Genomic DNA, 20,504 nt, shown 5'->3' with positions numbered 1-20,504 from the left:
CTCACTGAGCACTTGCTTTGGGCTTTTATGGGTTACCTTTGTGACCCAATTTTAGCTTTAGTTTCAGGCAATGTCTGATCTTTGGGAACTAGTGACATCTAAATGTGGAGACAGCTGATATTCTGATACGAAGATTTAAAAATTCAGTTATAGAAGGTGGTGAATATCTTCATTAAGGAGGTCACAGAGCAGAGTCCCCTTCGTGACCTTTCTTAGTATAATGACAATAATTTCTTTAGAATGAGGTTAACATTTTCTCTTTTGGAAACAATAATAAAGATTATTCATTGATGAATAAAAAAATGAACACCTAAGTATGTACAAAATTGCCATTAGGTGCTCCATACCAGTCTACCTCACAAGGTTTTGATAAGAGTCAAATTAGACATTTATGTGACTTTACTCTAAAAAATGTAAATTGCTACATATAGAAATGCTATTTTTATTACATTCCTGGATGACTCATGAACACGTTCAATTGTTCCCAGATACAGAAGTTACAATCATCTGGGTCAATTTTCCTAAAGTTCTAAAAGTAGCTACCATTTATTGAACTCTAAGTATCATATGCGTGCTATATACTTTGCAACATTTCATTCTATCCCTACAGTAACCTTAGAAGGGGGTACTCTTTACATTCTAGATAATGAAATGTGAGGTCAAAAAAAAATCTGATGAAGGTCCCATTACTAGAAAGTAGTATTAGAACTGAGATTTGAATTCAGGCCCATTTGTCTGCAAGCCTGTGAATTCATTGTCTTCTATAACGTAGGTGATGTTTTTCTTCGATTATGTTAATGAAGAGTCAGTGTTTACCCTCGAGTGGGCAGGGCTGCTGGCCCCTGCACTTCACGGCCTCAGGATTTTTGCTGTGTTCACACAGTTCTTCCATCTTTCCCTGTAACTTGTCACTCATCCCTGATATCCTAGTGCTTGTAATGTGCTGTGAACTAATAAACCAAATCACCATCCACACTGGAAAGGTATCGAAGGCAGTGGCTCTCGATACAGTTGTGCCCATAACTCACCTGGTGAGCTAGTCTACATGCAGAGACGTGGGTCCCATTCCTAGATGTTGTGACTTAGTAGTTTTGGGAAAGTGAGGCCCTATGAGTAAAGAACACATGCTTTGTGAGAAATTTATTCATTAAGAAGCATCCATGTTGTAGATTTTCATCTATGGCTTGGATAGCTGAGATTACTGGAGATTTTATATTTATATATGCACACGTATAGCCACATATATGCATATATGGGGAAGAGAGAACCTGCTATTTAAGAGTCTACATCATTTGAAAAACTGACTTCATTTTTTTTCATTTATATTAGATGTACCACATAAAATGGTGGCAGAAGAGCCTGAAAGTACCACAGCCTTGCTTTGGTCAAAATTCTAGATGTTTCTTCTTAAAGTCCACTAGTTAACTGACTTCCAGCAAGTCGCCTAACCAGTCTGAGCTGCAGTTGCACCCTCATCGTTACAATGAAGACAATAGTACAGCAGGTCCTCGTATAACGTCACTTTGTTCAAGGTTGTTTTGTTTTAATGTTGACAGATGCCATAGGAACTTAACTTGTTTATATCAATTAACCTGCAGTAAAAGTGGCTCCCTTGTATGTCATTTTGCTTCAAGTTGCAGAACCTATGGACGTTGTTAAGTGAGGACTCACTGTACCTACTTCGCAGGGTGGTGGGAGCCCCACAGATCACGCATAGCAAGTTCCTGGTGCTTGCAATGTGCTGTGACCACGTTTGCAAGATGTGGTCAAATTCTTAAAATGAAATTTCAGTTATAGCGGTCACAAGTTTTGTGATTTTTGCCCCTTAGTTATACATCCCAAGGTAATACAGAGACGAGCCCAATGGAGCATCCTTTGGAGTGTAAGGAGAGGAAGAAAACCTGCACTTACAGCACATCACTCTTACTTTAGTATCACATGGGCCGGGAAGCACTGATTTCTAAGTCACACTAGGGAACGCAAAGAAACCAAGACTTTGCTCTTTTAATGACTAGAGACAAACCCTAAATACTTATAATCAAGTATTATGACCTCAGAGGAAGAAACAGGCATACTAACATGAAAAAACACATTTTATTGCACTTAAGTTATAAGAAAATAAAATTTCTAAGTGAATCAAACCATAGACACAATCCCTTTAAAGGTTGTTTTCCTCCATCATGTCAGGTTGTTACATAACTAAAATTAACCAACTTGAATCTGATTGTTTTAAATCAGACTATAAATAAAACAAACAAAAAAAATAAACAGGAGGAGGAAAAAAAAGATCGCCTAGGATACAGTGTTAAACCACTTTCACAGTTCAGCTTGAGTTGTGGCTCTTGGAGAATGAGGCAAACCATGTGACTTTTTCATTCATCTCGTTCGTTTGCATGTGACACCTTTACTACAAAAACGGAATCGTTTCTGCTTTGTCAGTTCCTCAGAGCAATAAAACTGTAACAGTTGTTTCCCCAAATACTGTAAAACACTAAGACTGACCAGCAACTTTATTTTACTTTTGTGTTTTATATATTTTTAAAATATCTTGTCAGTTTTATTATGTACGTTCATCCATTCACCACAGCCCTCAAAAAGAAAAGTTTCTCCACAGAACAGGCAGCAACAGCTCTGTTCCAAGGAATGTGTTTTAATTTTTGCCCAGATAAAAGAAAATAAGCTTTGCACACACTCTCAATTCTTTACTTGCAGGCAAACTTCACTCTTTATTATCTGAAACTCTCCCATTCTCAGCCTCTTAGAGGCACAGATGGTTCAAGTTTCAGTGGCAAAAAGTCTTTTTTTTTTTTTTCTGTAACCAAACTAGAGCAAATTTGGAATTCAGTCTGGGACTAAAACGTCACAGCAGAAAAAAAATAAAAAAAAATAATTTGCTTTTTTCTTTCTTTCATTTAGCAGCATAAATAAGTTTGGCCACTGGGAGTACAGTACAGGGGTGGGACAACAATCCCATATTTGAAGACCTACTTCTAGCACCAGCATCAAGAATTAAATCCATCTCTCAGGACTCACAGAACCCAGGACAACTTGCCACCTTTGAGCAACATATGCACTGAAGAGTGTATGTGGAAGCGACAGTGAATAGATTAACAGAGGCTAATACTGTGATTGATTGACATTGGCAATGGTTGGCAAAAAAAAAAAAAAAAAAAAAAAAGCTTTTCATGATAACTGTACAAAAACAATTCACAGTAATATATATTGTTTTAGCTTTTCCACTCCAGAAAAATGACTTTTGTTGCAGATGCTCTCTGATTAGAAAGTCAACCATACTTATTCTGATGTTATTGCAGCTCCTTTCTAAGAGCTCCTTTCTAAGGTCTCAGTGGTAAGAGAACAGACGCGCAGAATCTGTGACGATGTTTCGGTATTAACACTGCCCGGTGACCACTGGAGAAGAAAATAAAGAAAATAATTGCACCTGGTTTGATTTAGAAAGTCTCGTTTTGCAAAGCTGCCCTCAGTCAAAAGTGAAGCCTTTGTAAGTGATGAGACAGCGGACGCCTCTCTTGTCAGTTACGGTTTGTCATCTCTTCCTCTTTTCCTTCTTAGTCTGTAGGTCTTTTCATTCTGTTGCCCCAAGCCAACATCCTGCACCACTGAGAACAGGGATTTTTTTCTTTTTCTTTTCTTTTTTTTTCCTTTTTTTTTTCTTTTTGCAGGGGGGAAGGGCAGGGAGTATATCGTCTACACATTTGGACAAATTCATCTTTTCTTGCTCTTCACTTCATGTCCACATCAAAGTCCAGCACCAGCAGCTTAGTTTCTTCAGTTCCATTCCGACTCCCAACAGCACACACCAGCTTTGTGTTCGAGGCTCTGATCCGCCACACAACTCCCCCACTCCCCCCACTCTCCAATGTGACTAGGTTTCGAATAAATTCACCCGTTTTCAAGTCCCACAGTTTTACAGTCCCATCGTCTGAGCTGGTAATTACAAAGTTCTTGTTGAACTGTAAACAGGTCACAGCACTCTGATGCTTGTTGGGACCTAGGCAAAACCAAAGGGACTTAATTACTGGTTAGAACTCAGGGCTACGAGTTAGTTATCTTGTAATTTTGTAGGCTTCTACATTAGAACATACAACACAAAGAATATTTGAAATGCTGCATATTTAGAAACCGTGCTCTGAGTATTTTAGGATCAGCAGGGATGTAAGAAAATCTGGTAGGTGTTTGTAACTGAAACATTAACTTTCAAGAGTTCTGTCTTCCAAGAAGCTTGGTTAGCTACCAGCACAAATTTGCTTCCTGGCTGCAGAAATGAGAACTCTTCTTAGTGATGGCAGAGATAGCCCAGCATCATGGACTCTGTGAGGGATACGAGCATAAGAGATCTACTGCCCCACTGCTCTGAACTGGCCAGTCAAGGACAAAGGCTGAATGGACACTATTCCAAAACTCTGAGAAAGAGGCAAAACCAATGAGTAAAAAGCTGCAATATGGCCGGCCCACAGATGGCCTCACTGAAAACAAACAAACACACACATTCTAAGGGCTGTGACCAATATGAAGAAGTTAATCATGATGTAAGATTACCCTGTTGAGCCTCATTTAATAACGGTGGCTTTCACATTTTTCTTTCTCTAGTTGAGTGGCACTATTATTCCTTCCCATTCTGATTAAGCAGATGGTTAAGGGTGTGAATTGAGACCAAAGCAACTTTCTCTCAGATTAGAGAGCTCCCCACCCCCAGCAAGACAGTTCTTTAATTTAAAATTGGACAACAAGTTCAAAAGGAAATGATCACTCAAATAATAAAATGAACTTGCTGCTTCTGTGATACCGCCAAGGTTGGGTAGAGTTGACTGTACATGCAGGAGGTGGTTAAATAATTTTATATCAAAACCACAATTTACATCTTATATTAAACACACAATTTAACACACTTTCTCAAGGTAGCCTTGTTTTGTCAAGTCAAGAGTGGAAATGCTCATAAGCTTATCCAAAATAAGCATTTTCATTTTGTATGAGGTTAACTCTTTTTGTGACACGAAAGCTCCATATTTCTCTTTTGACCAACAACCTAATTTTTAACAAACACAACTAAAAGGGGGTAGCCAATACTTACCCTGCAATGTTTGTAAACACTGTCCCGTTTTGATATCCCAGATTTTAACTGTAGAGTCTGCATTCCCAGAGACAAGAATGTTGTCTTTGAGCTCCATTCCACTTGTTAACGACTGGTGTCCTGTTAACGTGTGGATGCAATTCCCTGTCTCCACATCCCACACTCGGATTGATGTGTCAAGAGATCCACTCACCACATGGATGCCATCAAACTACAACAAACACAGTGTATTAGACTAGATGTGTGGATATTCTTGATATTACTTATTGACCTTAATCTTAATGGGGGAGGGGATTAGGGCAAAGAGAACAAGTAATGCCAAGAACAAATGAGGTACTAGGATAAACTGCATGTAATCAAGCAACTCTACGGTGCACCTTCTCAGAAGCTTCCATCCGAAAGATACAGAAACAATTAAAAAGAAAACACAACACCTAAAATGAACACATTACTTCCAGATCATCTGGCTACATACAGTAGCCACATACTATGGACAATTTAACAAGGACTACCATTCAAGTTTTATTTCCCTACAGGAAGGTGAAAGTACTGATACAGCTTGTGATAAAGGGTGTGCCTATCAACACCTATGGCATGAAAAGGGCTAGAGATAACTTTCATGATGTTTGAAAGATAGTTCCACTAAAAACTGTATGTAAAATAAAAATTTCATTTACAATAACCTAAATGCTAATTAGAAAATGTGCCAATAGATAGTTAAATTTGGAATTAGAAGAGGTGGCACGTTTACAATGAAAGTAAGCTACACAGCACTTTTCCTGCTTCCCAGTTATACCCAAAGTCACTAAGTATCTACTAATTCCCAGATCTACAACAATGTTCCTACCTTTTTTCTAAACCTAATCGTTTATTTAAATAAGACTATTATATTCATAAAGGTTCTGAGTATATCACAAAACATAAAAACAGTTGAGCCAATTCCCCCTCCTCCAAATTAATAACCTTTTCTAAGCTAACAAACATCGTTATTATGTGTTGATATCTTGTGGCATGGTCAGTATTCTATCAATTAAGAAACAAATACCCCAAAAACAGGTCTGTCAGCACTGGGACTATGTACTAATTTGCTGATCACTAATGGGCAATAACTGTTAAATGAACTATATAAATAATTGGAAATATTTTTGAATGGAAATGCTGTCTTTCAGAAAATAAGACCCATTTTCTAAACTTGCTATTAATTTATTTATCTCAAAATATGGCAATCTATTCAAGGACACCAGGTTCAAATGTACACAACAAAACTAGTCATATTTATTTCTTTATGACTGAGAATCAGCCCCGCGAGAATAGAGTTTATGCAGGAAGTCTCCACTTTTCCTCTGAATGGGGATGGAATCACAATTACATGGTCCATCAACCTTCAGCTATCAAGGAAAAGGGGCAGCTTTTGGCCAAATTAATCCTCTGCTAAGGAGTTTATTAAAATCTGGGTTATTCTCCTATGAGACTATCTACCCATTAGTTAATATAGCAAAAAGCTTAGGGCTCCAAAATCCCAGGTTCCAAGACAAATATTTATATTTTGGATGGGAAATAGATCACGAAAAACTAAAACAAATCATATAATTTCAAGATTTATGTTTTCTTCATGCTAATTTTAAAGTATATGTAAACAACAGGTAATCTGATCAGTCTTTTTTGGATTGCATTTGATCAACAATTTGACAGTGGTTATCTGAGTAAAACTATCTTGTGATTCACCAGTAGAGCATCTAAGGGGTAGGAGAGATAAGATCTCTTACCTGTAATGAATAGACTCTATTAGTATGCCCCTGCAACGTGTGTAGACAGGTCTCAGTCTCTGGATCCCACACCTTCACCATAAAATCATATGCTCCACTAACAACCCTCCTGCCATCATATTGAACACAGCGAACCGCTGCTACGTGACCCATCAATACATGTAAACACTGGCCTGTCTCAATATCCCAAACCCTAAGAGTGGCATCTCGAGAACCGCTAACAACTCTGTAGGAAGGAAAACAGAAAAAAAAAAGTATTACAATTTTTAATAATATGAAAAAGCATTATATATTAAGTCAGTGATTATTAAACCTTTTCTTTCTTTTGTTAAGTATTTTTAAAAACTCCTATGTAAAAACCCTGATATATAAACATACGAAAGTTGAGTTACTCTGATTGGGATGGGAAGTTGAGGAGCCTAGACTTGGCTGGTTTGGTTCCCCACCTGTGAGAGATCGAGCAGCTCCTTGAGGTTCTGTGGGACAGTCTGAAAACTACTGTATTGTATTTTAAAAGGTATGTGCTTTACACCCTACATACTGGTAAAATGAACCAGTTTTAGACATGTCCTCAAAGGCTGCATATGCTTATAAGTATTCAACAGCTATATAGGGCATTATAATATACAGATTTTAGAAGACACATATGTTGAGGCAACATAAATTCCTTCAAAATTTGGCCCAACATTATTGAAGTTACACTCTTCTGAAGACCAGAGTGATACAAATACTGCAACCATCTCTGGATTACAAAGGAGAGCTGAAAACACAAGGCATCTTTATATCATTCTTAGGGGAAAAAGAAAGGCCATAGTTTCCACATTTGGAAGAGTAGAAAGTGGAATCATTGAGAGATTTAAGTCAGAACTAATAGAAACTGAAAGGCAAGGTGTCTTCATAACAATTCTCCAAATTTTAATTGTCAAGTACACTGTTGAAAGTAGACTCAAATTACAATGGAAAATATACTTTTTCTTCACATATTACCAATCTAGTGTGAAATGTGCTCAGTGCTATGCTTCTTAATAAAGAAGATGCTATGGACAGAGTTAAAGGTAAAGACTGGAATAGAGTCACTAAAAGGACCCTTCATAAAGACCTGTTCTGACAAATGGAGTAGAAATCACATTTGTTTAATGGGGGGGGGGGGGGGGGGGGGGGCGCGGTTACCATGAAGACATGCCAACAGAAGACAGAAAGGACTTTAAATAGGAGGGCTTTGTAGGAGGAGATAAACAGCAAAGGCACTGAGGGAAAAAAAGGAAGCAGTCTGATTTGATGAAACAATTTTGAAAATTGAACCGAGGATTATGTCCTTGATTTGGTAGACAACAGAGGACCAGGTCTGAAAACTGTGTCAATAGTTCAGGTGATAGGTAATGAGAGAATAAATTAAAAACCGCAGGCCTCAGCTTGTGCCTAGATATAGGGAATATGATGGAGTGAGGGTAGGGTAGGTACATAATTAAAAAGACTTGGAGTCTTGAAACTTGAATAGCTGAATCTGTCCCACTAGCAGAAATATAAGAGAAAAAAGAAAAAGAAACAATGATTTTTTAAAGATGATGAGTCATCAAAGATATAGAGAAATACAGATGTTATTCAAGAGTAGAGAATTTCAAGGAGGAAGCCAACAACACTAATAAATGAAAAAGGAAATGTAAAGATAACCCTCCAATTGTAAGCCAATACACTATTGCTTTCTTAGTACAGAAACATCCGAAATCTAATCATTGAAGTCTAATTTAAGAGCACATTATTGCTATCTCTTTATTAGACACAGTTTAAGTATTATATAACTTGAACTCTACACAAAAGGCTCCAAATTCACAAGTGACAGAAGAGGAATTCCCAACCACAATGGGCGTTTCCCTCACCTTTTTTCATGGAGGTGCATACAACGGACAGTGGAAGTATGCCCATATAAGGTGTGTATACATTCTCCAGTCTCGGCATTCCACACTTTGAGAGTCCGATCTGTGGATCCACTAATGATGATATTGTCTCTCATCTGTGATGACCACACTCCACCCGTGTGTCCCACTAATGTCCTCAGACACTGGAAAAACACTTAAGATGATTACTTTTGGGTAGAAAGAAAAATGATTTAAATAACATTTCAGTAGCTCATTAAAATTTGGAGTAAAGTTATATTAACTCAATTGGATTATTTGGCATATCAGAAAATAATTTCTCACATCAGTATAACATGACCCCATTGCTATTTATTGCTTTTTTTTTTTTATTCAGTAGCACTACATATTATACACATACACACAACTGAGGAACAAGTACATAGAAAGTAAACAATTATCATTAGAGCATAAAAGCTCTAGCCTGGCCTCTTTGATGAAATAATACTAAAATTGCAATTTGGTTTCGTTTATGGGAGTGGATTCAATGAAAGAATGCCAATGATGTTGGGTGTGGCTACATACCACATTCCATCTCAATCTGCCACAAGGCAGTAGTTAAGAGCCAGGTAAGGTACTTCTAGACAAGTAAAGACAGACATTAAAGCCCTGAAGTCAATCCAAAACTAACATTAAACTATGGAAATATGAAGCTACTTTAAAAAATTTTAACATCTAACTTTGAATATTTAGAAGACTCTTGCCCAAGAAACAACATGTGATAAAGCATTTTAAAAGATAGATTTTTGTCCCTACACTTTTTTCCATTATTTTTAGGTGGTCAGTTCATAAAAATATACTCCATTGGACAGATAAATATAAGTCCTCACTGGAGAACCATTAAAATATAATATTGTTCAAGGGAAATTGATTGTTTGGACTGCTTTTTTCTTCAAACTCCTATTTAATACCTGGTCTGCTTACCTTCCATCTCACAGGGTTTAAGATAAGTCTAAATTAACATGATTTATGTATAACTGCTAAATTGTAAGTAGGTTATCAACAAAGCAGTTGAACAAGGAAAAACAAATATCCCTCAATCATAGTTTTGAAAAAGATTAAAAAGGAAGAAGATATAATTTAGACAGTTAAAAAGGTGGGAAAAATTAAGACAAGAAAACGATAAAGCACATCTCTAAAATCTTAATAGGTATATCACAGAGACAAACTATTTAAATAAGAAGACACTAACAACATTCCTATCACGAGAAACATCATCTTCACACGAAGGGAGAAGCTAAATTAGAAGCTCTGATATTTGCTATTAAAATAAGCTAGAGACAAAAATGAGTTCTTGTTTTCCTTTCACTGGCTAATCTTTGCAAAGATATACACAAAACAGTGACTTTGTGAAGTGCAGAGAGAAGTAAACTTACTTTGCCAGTGACTGCTGACCAAACTTTTAAAGTGTTGTCATCAGAACCACTAACTATTCGGTTACCACAAAACTGTAAGCATGTAATCACATGATCATCATGTCCTTTCAGCACCTAGGAGGTAGATGTACAAGTTAGAAATGTTACCAAATTATGTTTTTTAAAATACTGGTGAAAAGAAAAATGAAGCCATAAATAGGAACAGTAATCTGTAGTCTATTTCTAGAATTAAAGTTTACATGAAATATGAAGCATCATCAACCCTCATTGATGAATCAAGTATTAAACATTTTATTGTTTCCATATCCTATTATTTATACTTGAGACAGCAACTGTTTTAATTTTACCGGGTCAAGATCTCATAAAGATGGTTCAAACACAAATGTATTTTATAGTCATCTATTTTATTTGTTCAAACCAAAAGACTATGTATCTTTTGACACACAAAAACAAAAGCACCTATTAACTAGGAAGACAAGAACAATAATCATCAACTTTTTAACTTAAAACAAAAAAAGCCCATCATACTGTATGCATAGGAATAGAACAGTATCTCCCCAAATTGCTTAGAATTTTAAGCATTTTTGCTATTCTTTATATACTTGAAATGTTATAAGATAAAGTCAGAAGTTAAATTTAAAAAATAAAACACACAAAAGCCACCAAACCAAAACATGGGCACTCCTCAAAAATCATATTCAGACTATATGGTCAGAGAGGGAGCAAATTCTTAGGTAAAATGTATATGACACAAAATTCAACAGGATATTCAGAAAATTTTTCATTTATATAAGAACCAAATACCAATCAACTCATCTTTTATTCAAAACAATGAGTTGTTGAACTAAAGAGATTCACAATAGAAGGATATTGTCAGTTATGCTTACAGTTATTTTAAAATACATTGTTTTCTTTGTTTCTGGAAATAGGTGTCAAGTTATAAAACACAGTAGGTATTAACACTGATGAATGGATTCTGTTACACTGCGCGCGAGTTCAGTTACCTTAGGAGATTTGAGTTCTCCTCGCCTCCAGTTAGTATCAATTCTATGCTGCCTGATGTATGCGCTTTTCCATGGACTGTGTATGAAACCTGGTTTTATTACTTTTCTTCTCTTGATGTGCAATGGTTCATCAATACCTAGTTTTAAAGAGTTAAAGAGTATCATTGCCTTCACCAATAATAAATATTACACATTTTATAATGTACTTCATTCTCCCCTATGCTGAAAACCACCGAAATGCAGGCATTGTCTAATTTCTAACACTGTTTTACAAAACAAAATAATGTAAAGTTTATCTTTTGTATGGTGCTCTTTTATATCAACAATTTCATTTCTTTCTCAAAATGATTCTATAAAATGTTAGTGAGGAAGTGCAGAAATTGGAACCTTAATGCAATGCTTGTGGCTGCTATGGAAAAGAGTATGGTGGTTCCTCAAAAACACTAAATGTAAGAGGTGCCCAAAAAATATTTGTGGAGGAATGAAGAGAATATGGAATATTTGAGTATTTAATTGCTAATATATCTTTGGATTTCCTTTAAGTCACCTTCATCTTGATTTTTTTCATACACTTGCTATGAGTTATAGCGTTCTTTAAAGGGATTAGCTGCAAGATTTGACTCACTTGAACGTTTGGAATAACCTATGGATTTTATGTAAGTAGATGCATGCAGATGAACACTCATTTTTGATTCCCTGATAGGCTGCCAAAAGTTCTCTTTTTCCATTTGCCCACCACTTTATTCTACTTGCACATAAAACTTATGCTTTTCTATTTGTTTTCAGAATCACTTTGCTTTTTTAGAGTTCGAACATTTTCCCTATGGAAACCTTACCCTCTTCTTTGCATTTCTCTCTCCACAGAAGGTTGTCTTCAGCCAAAATTCTCCAGTAGCGACATGTCTGAGCCGCTTGCAGCAGGTCTTTGGGTTCCAGGAATGAAAGCACATAAAGTGCCAGCTATGGAAAGAAAAAGCATAGTATACCCATATTTTTACATATATAAAAATATCTATTCTCTATGGGGAAAGCACTTATAGATAAATGTAATGCAACTCTACATTCTAATTTCTAACTTCATAAATTTCTAATTTATGAGCTTCACTCCATTAACTCCTCACCTCTTCAAGGAATAATTATTAAACCTCCAGCCTCTGCTCTTGCCTTTGCTGAGTCTCTCAACTCAATTTTATCTACCACCTACCTATTTTATTATTTAAGTGTTGTCTTCTCTATCTCCCCAGTACAATGTAAATTCATCCAAGACAGGATATAAGGTAAGAAATAAGATTTCTTTATATTCTGCATGATATGATTTGAGATCACTTCTGATAGATATAATTAATAGTTCTTTATCACATCAAAGTGTTTATTAACACAATGATGAACTTTTCACACATTTCCACCCTTTACTATAAGTGACAAAAGGGGACTATTACCAAACTTCTCCATAGACAATACAAAAGTAATTGTGTGCTAATTACTTGACATTGCTTAAGGGGACTTTCTTGGTGGGCCAGCTCTTTATTGATTTAAAAATTTTATTTCCAATACTTGCAAATCATCAATTTCTTTTTCATTGTGTAAAGTCATTTAAAATAAATAAAGGAAATGGAAAAAGAAAAAAAGGGGGGGGGAATGAAAGGGGGGTATGCTTATTCAATTAGCCACACAAATCACACAGAAACTAAATTATGATAGTAGGACAAAAAGTGATCTAAACAGAGCAATAAAAAAATAAACAGAGCAATAAAATTTAGTTTTCATATAAATTAAATTACAAGAATTAAAACAAACTATCATTTAAAGGGCCAAAGGCCACATAAGGGAGTAAAAGTACAATTTGAATTATTTTTTAATGCTAGATAAAAATTACATGATATAAATTAAGCTTTCCCAATGAATTTGTATGTATGGAGTTCAACCATTAATCACAAATTTACTGAGTACGTTCTATATAGAGAATACTTCAACTAGTCAGTATTCAATTTACTACTAATATTGACTAATGACAGTAGAAAACTTTGTGGAATAATTATTTTTGGTCTATCAGAAAAGATATTCCAGTACCATAAACAGAAACGGAATCATTTAAAATAATAAGGCATAACTATATTCAACAATGTATGTAGAGCTCAACAACGTAGTTTTTTAATGAATACTTCATAAGCCACTTAATTTTGAAATTATCAATCAAAGCCTAGGCAACTTTGCTTAGAGTCAGCATAACAGTAATGTGATACACCACATTATTAATTTTCCATGTATTACTGATATTTAACACAGAAATTATTAGGAACAAAATTATATTTGTGTAAAAGATACACGAGATTTTTAGAATGGTCATATGAAAAAAGGTCTATTCCTTGCTTTAGTTTTTTAGCTGAGTAGAAATCAGATAACTTAATAAAATATCCCATTTTAAAGGCTAGGAAACAAATCCAGAGTAGCTCAGATTTCAAAGGTATATCCCAGAGATTTTCAATGGGTGTGCTAAGGCAGGCACCTGGTGTGCCACAAGAACTTTTAAAACATGCAATACCTGACTAGTTAAGGGCACTGACCTCTTTTCCCTTACATTGTCAAATAAAAAATGATAACAGCTAATACAACAATAGCGATCTGGTTTGAATGAATCAAAATTATGCCTATTTTTTGGTCAGATCAGTCAGCAAAAAATACCTCTTTTTTTGGTGTGCTGCAAAATTTTAGTAAGTAGTTTATGTGTGCCATGAGATGAAAAAGGTTGAAAATCGCTGGTATATCCCAAAGTCAATGGGTAAAAGTTCCTTCGATACTAGTGACTAAGAGGTCATCTAGGCCTATGTGTGCATGCATTACAGATAAATGTAAAGAAACATCCATGTACTAAAGAAAGTTGAAGTGCTAACTCCATAGGTAAGGGGCACACTTTAAAATAGCAAAGGAACTCAACCATGAACTTCAATGCAGTAAATGTTTTTCTATTTACATCTAGCCAGTTCCATGAAAACATCTAGGTATTATAGAAAATGCACACAGCAAAATGGGAAAATATGCATGAAAAAATCAGAAGCAGAAAAAATATAAATTAGAAAAGAAGGTTTAAGTTAGGGAAAAAGTAGAACACAAATATGCTGGCAACAATATTTTATATGGTCTTTAAATTAAATTGTCAAGCAAAAAGAGAACAGCAATTACTTACACAATTCTTAGTGTGGGTTATGGGGAAGTATACCAGTTCCTCAAAGCAAGCAAAGATTTGTCATGTGAGGTTCCTTATAGGGGACAGAGAATGGGCATGGTCTATCTAATGCAGTTTTCTATCTGTTTGTCTTAAAGGTAAAATCTAGATTAGTTATTCTTCCTAAGGACCACTTCCACCAGATAGATGCTATTAAATTGATAGTCTGTTTCAGGTAATTACCTTCTCTTTGCTCAAATTTTTAATTTCAATGAGAGTTGCTTTTTTTGTTTTTCTCTATAAACTATATAAAAGATCACCATATTATACTTAAAGGTAGCTAATACCTTTCCAGAATTGCTATATTTCAGTGGATTAAATTAGTGAAAGAATAAAGAAAATAGTGGCTGATCCTATGTTAAGAATTTAGGTTTGTTCTAAATCATCTACTATATCACCATACTTTTTTTAGTATTTATTTACAAAATAAGGATAATGCTGTTTATCATAAGCCTCTCAAGTGAGACTAGTGGGGTTTTGGCAAGGTTTTTGAGATTAATAAGCAAATGTTGATAAAGAACTTTGAGATCTGTTTAAATAAATTATAAGAAATTATATGTTCATTTCCTGACATGAAGGGAATGTTTTAAATAATGATAGTACTTAGTCTCTGATAAAATAATATTCATTTCCTTAAGGACATATACCATTACTAGAGGCCCAGTGCACCAATTCGTGCACAGGTAGGGTCTGGCTGGCCCACCCCCATCAGGGCGGAGGGGCCACGGGCGGTTGGCTGGCCAGCCCACCCCCTGGTTGAATTCCTGGTGGAGGGGACAATTTGTATATTATGCTTTTATTATATAGGATTTCTCCACATATAAAGCATTTTTCAAAACAGAAAATTTTTTTCTAGTTGTTGGGAAAAAAGAGGGGGAAATATAGATGCTATTCTGGGCTTACTCTTATTCTCCAACCTAGCCTCACTTCTTTTTCCTCAGGCAATCTTGAAAAGAACACTTAAACCAAAAAAAGTTTTATTTGTGCTTAATTCTTAGACTCTTAAAAATACGTTTTTATTCTTATTTAAAATCACAGTTTTGTGTGTTAAAAAGTAGAAATACAAATAAAGATAAAACAAAAACTCACCATTCTCAGAGATAAGGGGACAAACTAGACCAAGAGAAAGTCTATCTTTCAACAAAAAGTACTACCTTCTAAAATAAAATAAAAATCAAGGGAACTATGACGTGTATATCAAAGGTGAATAAATTCACTTTCAGTCAAATACTTATAAAAAAGCGTTTCCTATTATTAACATCCTTCTAGAGGCAAAACGAGCTTATATCACTTTCATAAGCCAAATCTATTCAAAGGATTCTGTTTTAGAATGAACCAGCAAGAATAAAAGATTTTTTTTCTGGGAGAATGTCATTTAAAAAAAAATAACTCCAAAGAACATTTCAGGAATGAGGTGTTTTTCCTACTTTGCTTTTTCTTAAAATTATGCTTAGCTCCGTACATTAAATACAATGAAATTATTTCATTCATATATAATATGAAATTATTATTGAGACTATCTTAAATGCCTTTGAGATATTTTCAGAATGGTTATCTAAAAAAAAAAAAACACTCAAAAAACCAGACTGCTTCTCTTCAAACTTAAAGTTTAAGGATCATTTGCTACGGTATATTAGCCTTCTTAATTGACATGTCAGTGGCACACACATACTTTGTGAAAATATGATGACACTGATTACTTAGTGGTATACTATTTCTCTTTGCTGACAAAAATGAAACTATGTAGCCTATAACATCAATAAAAACTACAATTAAACTATGCCTCATCTATACAGTCAAGGATGCCCATATGATCATAATCAATCTATGATTAAAAAATAGTGTCAGCTTACATAAGTCAAAAACTGATGGGCATACAAAATTCCAAAAGAGCCTAGCTGATCTGTCTCAGTGGTTGAGTGTTGACCCATGAATCAAGAGGTCACAGGTTTGATTCCCAGTCAGAGCACATGCCCATGTTGTGGGCTTGATTCCCAGTAGGGGACATGCAGGAGGCAATCAATGAATGTTTCTCCCTTCTCTCTCATCAGTGTTTCTCTCTATCCTTCTCCCTTCTATCTCTCTGAAAAAAAATATTTTTTAAATTCCAAAAGAAATGCTATAAATGCTATAAGAATGCAACTGGCATGGGAATCTATAATTGTGTGTGTGTGTGTGTGTGTGTGAGAGAGAGAGAGAGAGAGAGAGAGAGAGAGAGAGAGAGAGAGAGAGATAGATATGGGGGAAAAAAGTGGGATGATTAGTAGAAAAAGACATACATGTGAAATTCCATATATTTCAATATAATTACACAATGTAAGTAACAGAAAATCACAATTCAATAGCATCATAAAACTATCACTTTTAAAGGGACTTAGGATAAACAAACAACCAAAAAAAAAAAACATTGTTGTTTTAAAAATCGGTATTTTTAAAAAATCTACTACTATAATGAACATACCAAGAAAACTAAAAATTGGGTTTCAAATAACCTGAGAAAAAATCTTGGTAAAGAAACAATCAAATTAATGAAATTCAATAGCTTATTCCCATAAATGACTTATTCCAGTGGTAGAAAGAAGTCATTCAGTCCATAAGTATACATTAATATGAAAATTATATTATTAATTCATGGCAGGTTCTCATTTACAGCCCTCTTTAGTGCTAATTAACAGTGTTAAACTGTCAATACTGGATACCAAAGGATGATAATGTTTAAAGGTGGTCACTGTTACATTCTCAAATAGCACAAAAGGAAGAATATAAGCGATCACCCTTACCTCTTTAGGGAGCAACGAGATGAAGTCTCGTTGAAACTGGGGTTCTATCACTTGCATCATATGTTTTACTTGGGTTGGTTCACAACTATCAATGAGTTCATCTAAAGCAAGCAATTTCTCTGGTCCACTCCAGCTCTACCAAAGAGGAATTAGAAAATTTTATTATTTTCATACATCTCAAATTAAAGAAAAATCCTCATTTATATACAACATAAAAAAAACCTGCTTACAGTGACATTTTCTCCAGAAGGCAATGAAGTGATAATCATTTAGTCTCATCAAATGTACCACATACCTTCATTTTATAAAAGCTTTAAAAAATTGCCATGGTTTTGATGGAAAAATATTTTTGCATTACATAATTGTAATTGTTATATATTCATCTACCACTAAGATACTGGTTTAGAAACCAAAATTTTATTCACAAACATCAATTTGGGTTACTGAATAAATAGGGAATTTTGATAGATGATTTTCTTCCTTTCCCTACATCTTTCAAGTGGGTACCAGAAAACTTGAGGGTTTGAATGGAGCACTCATCTGAGGAGACGAGCAGCAACATCGAGAGAAAAATTAGTAACTGGATACTGCACATCTGACAAGTGTCTTCAACAAATCAAATTATGTAAAAATAATTTCAGATAAAAAAAAGCAAACAGTAGAAAATAGTAGTTAACTTAGTATTAAAATTAGAAAATGAGCAAAGAATAAAAGAGGGTAAGAAATAAAACTACACATAATTCTATTTCAAAAGGAACCTGCATTTTGTAATATGTGAAATAGACAATAATTGAAAACTGAGATATACTGAGGATACAGGAAGCCTTATATAGAACACTTTATTTTTAAAAGTATTTATGTGGACTCTACAACAAACGTCATCTCTTTTTCTTATCATAAAGTGTAGATTATGGTAATACTATCAAACATTTCAGTATTACTTCCAGAGTACCTATCACAACATTATCCCATTTGACCATTATAAAAACCTGGGAACTATCCCCATTTTATCACCAAATATGAGAAAACACAGGTTCTATCTAATAAACTTCATCCTTTCCTTTCACTTCTATACATACACACCCAGACCATTGCCCTTGAGAACTCACTCACTTTGTAGCCTTTTGGTTAGGGTGAGGATTCATACATAAAATTAAAAATACTCACATACATGTATATGCCCACACATGACCAATTAAAAGTAGTTAATTTGAAGTTTGATTTATTTTGTTCAGTTTCCCTCACACAGATTTAAATCCTGGTTCAAAACTAACCTCTTTGATGAAACTTACACTGACCAATCTCTACTCATCTCTGAACAATTAGTATCAATACTATAAACGCTGATTCATTGATTTACATTGCTCACAAGATTTGAGGTGGCTTTTTATATATGGTTCCTCTCTGTCTACATTATAAAGATTCATGGACACTAGCATAAGGAGATACCCATTTTGGGTAAAGAATAACTATGCTGACTTAATTAAAATGCAACTTTAATTAAGTCACTTGATAACAGAATAATTTTAATATAATATTCTAAATCTCCTTTATATATATTATATACATCATATACTACATATATATTCCTGCTTTAAACATATTTTTGGTAGTGTTTATGGTTAAATTTTAATATAAAAATAAAGATATCCTATGTAATCCTCTATAGCAAAAAGACAGTGAAATTATTTCAATGTATTACTACTTTATATACAATATATTTTAACTACATTTATAGCTACTATGAGTAATTCTAATTTAAAGTAACATACCATATATGATTAATGTTTTTTCTTTATTTTTTAATTTTACATAGGATATCTTTATTTTTATATTAAAATTTAACCATAAACACTACTAAAAATATTTTTAAAGCAGGCATGTGTGTGTGTGTGTGTGTGTGTGTGTATATATATGTATATATATACATGATGTATATAATATATATAAAGGAGATTTAGAATTTTATATTATGTATTATTACGATATTTAAAAAGAAAGGAATATTAAAACACTACCTACACACAGAATATGACTGCTAAAAGAAGAAAAAAAATAGCTTTTATTAAGGATTTTAGGAGATGAGAGTATAGAATGAAAAAAGCCAGAATAGAACATAAATAACTAATTCAAATCTCAGGTAAATGTTAGACACTGTGTCAGAAATTTCTATATTTAAGGCAGAATCCATGACAAAAGTTAGGCCTTATAGCAAAACGTTTCTAAGACTTTAAGCTATATTTTTATTTTGTGTTAAATAATATTTGAGTTTAAAAATCAGATAAGATTAAAATTATATTTCATTTAAATAATACCTTCAATTGGCAAGTGTTACTTTATGACATTTTACTAAAAAATATACCCTAGAAAGATTGGTAACATAAGCTATTAAACTACATAGTAAATGAAACTGTTCCTACTGATCAGACATATTCAACAGTCTAATTGTTTAGATTCACATATCTTAAGCAAAGGTCTGGACCACATAGGCAGCTCTCCTCTGTCCAGCCTGGATTTCTCCCTGAACTCCAGACCTGTATATAACATTGCTTACTCAACATGTATTGTTGGATATGTAATAGAAAACTAACATTCCATGATCTTTCTCCTTAAATATGCACGGCCACAATCTCATTTCAGTGCAATGTAACTCTATTAGCTGCTCAGGCCAGTAACTCTGGAGCCATCTCCTCCTCACTCCCCCACTTTCACTGGTAGATGGTTCCGATCCTTCTGTGAATTCTAAGGCCTTAAACTTCAAAACATATCCAGAATTTGACTGTTACTACACCGGTTTAAACTATTATCTCTCACTTGGATTATACCTAAAACCTCTTACCTGGCCTCCCAGCTTCCCACCTTTGCCCTCCTTGTTCTAACCTCCAGGAAGTGGTCAGTGGCACTGTTAAAAGGCACTCACTCTTCTGCTTAAAACCCTCCAGACCCACTTCACTCAAAGCAAAACCCAAAGTCAGGTTAGCCTACAAGGTTGTAATTTCCTATTCCTTTTCCTACTCTACTTTAGTGATAAACACGCTTTCTGCGCCTCAAACATACCAAGCATGCTCTGCGTCAGAGCCTTTTCACGTGCTGTTCCCTAGGACATTATTCCCTTGGATACCCACGTGGCTTGCTCTATATGTCCTTCTCTGGGCAACCTCTTTAAGACTGCAAACCAGTTCCAAGCCCCCAACCCACTGCCCTCCTGACTACAATGTTCTGCAAAACTGTTTTCTTTTTTTTTTTTTGCGGGGGGGTGTTGGGGGGGTGGTGAGGGATGGGGAGGATCTTCTTTGTTAACTATTGTAGCCCAGATCCAGAGTAGGGCCTAGTATCTAACAGGTACTCAA

The 20,504-nt window shown here is 34.7% G+C and overlaps 1 protein-coding gene across 4 annotated transcripts in view; it reads right to left on the bottom strand.

Annotated features, from left to right (window-relative positions):
• Positions 1 to 2,075: 2,075 nt before the first annotated feature.
• Positions 2,076 to 20,504, bottom strand: part of FBXW7 (F-box and WD repeat domain containing 7) — a 179,786-nt gene continuing 161,357 nt past the window's right edge. For all 4 annotated transcript variants that reach the window (XM_028151728.2, XM_054717687.1, XM_008144063.3 and 1 more), the window contains 8 exons: positions 17,155 to 17,289; positions 11,988 to 12,111; positions 11,152 to 11,288; positions 10,148 to 10,261; positions 8,736 to 8,917; positions 6,859 to 7,084; positions 5,093 to 5,303; positions 2,076 to 4,012 (listed from right to left, as the gene is read on the bottom strand). In XM_028151728.2, the coding sequence (XP_028007529.1) occupies positions 3,744 to 4,012; positions 5,093 to 5,303; positions 6,859 to 7,084; positions 8,736 to 8,917; positions 10,148 to 10,261; positions 11,152 to 11,288; positions 11,988 to 12,111; positions 17,155 to 17,289 (1,398 nt within the window). In that variant the 3' untranslated portion in view covers positions 2,076 to 3,743. The remainder of the gene's footprint in view (positions 4,013 to 5,092; positions 5,304 to 6,858; positions 7,085 to 8,735; positions 8,918 to 10,147; positions 10,262 to 11,151; positions 11,289 to 11,987; positions 12,112 to 17,154; positions 17,290 to 20,504) is intronic.

Source organism: Eptesicus fuscus, chromosome 6 (genome assembly GCF_027574615.1).
Source record: "Eptesicus fuscus isolate TK198812 chromosome 6, DD_ASM_mEF_20220401, whole genome shotgun sequence".
NCBI classification, from domain to species: Eukaryota; Metazoa; Chordata; class Mammalia; order Chiroptera; family Vespertilionidae; genus Eptesicus; species Eptesicus fuscus.
Note: the sequence above shows the minus strand (reverse complement) of the source record. Positions and strands in the feature narration are given on the sequence as shown.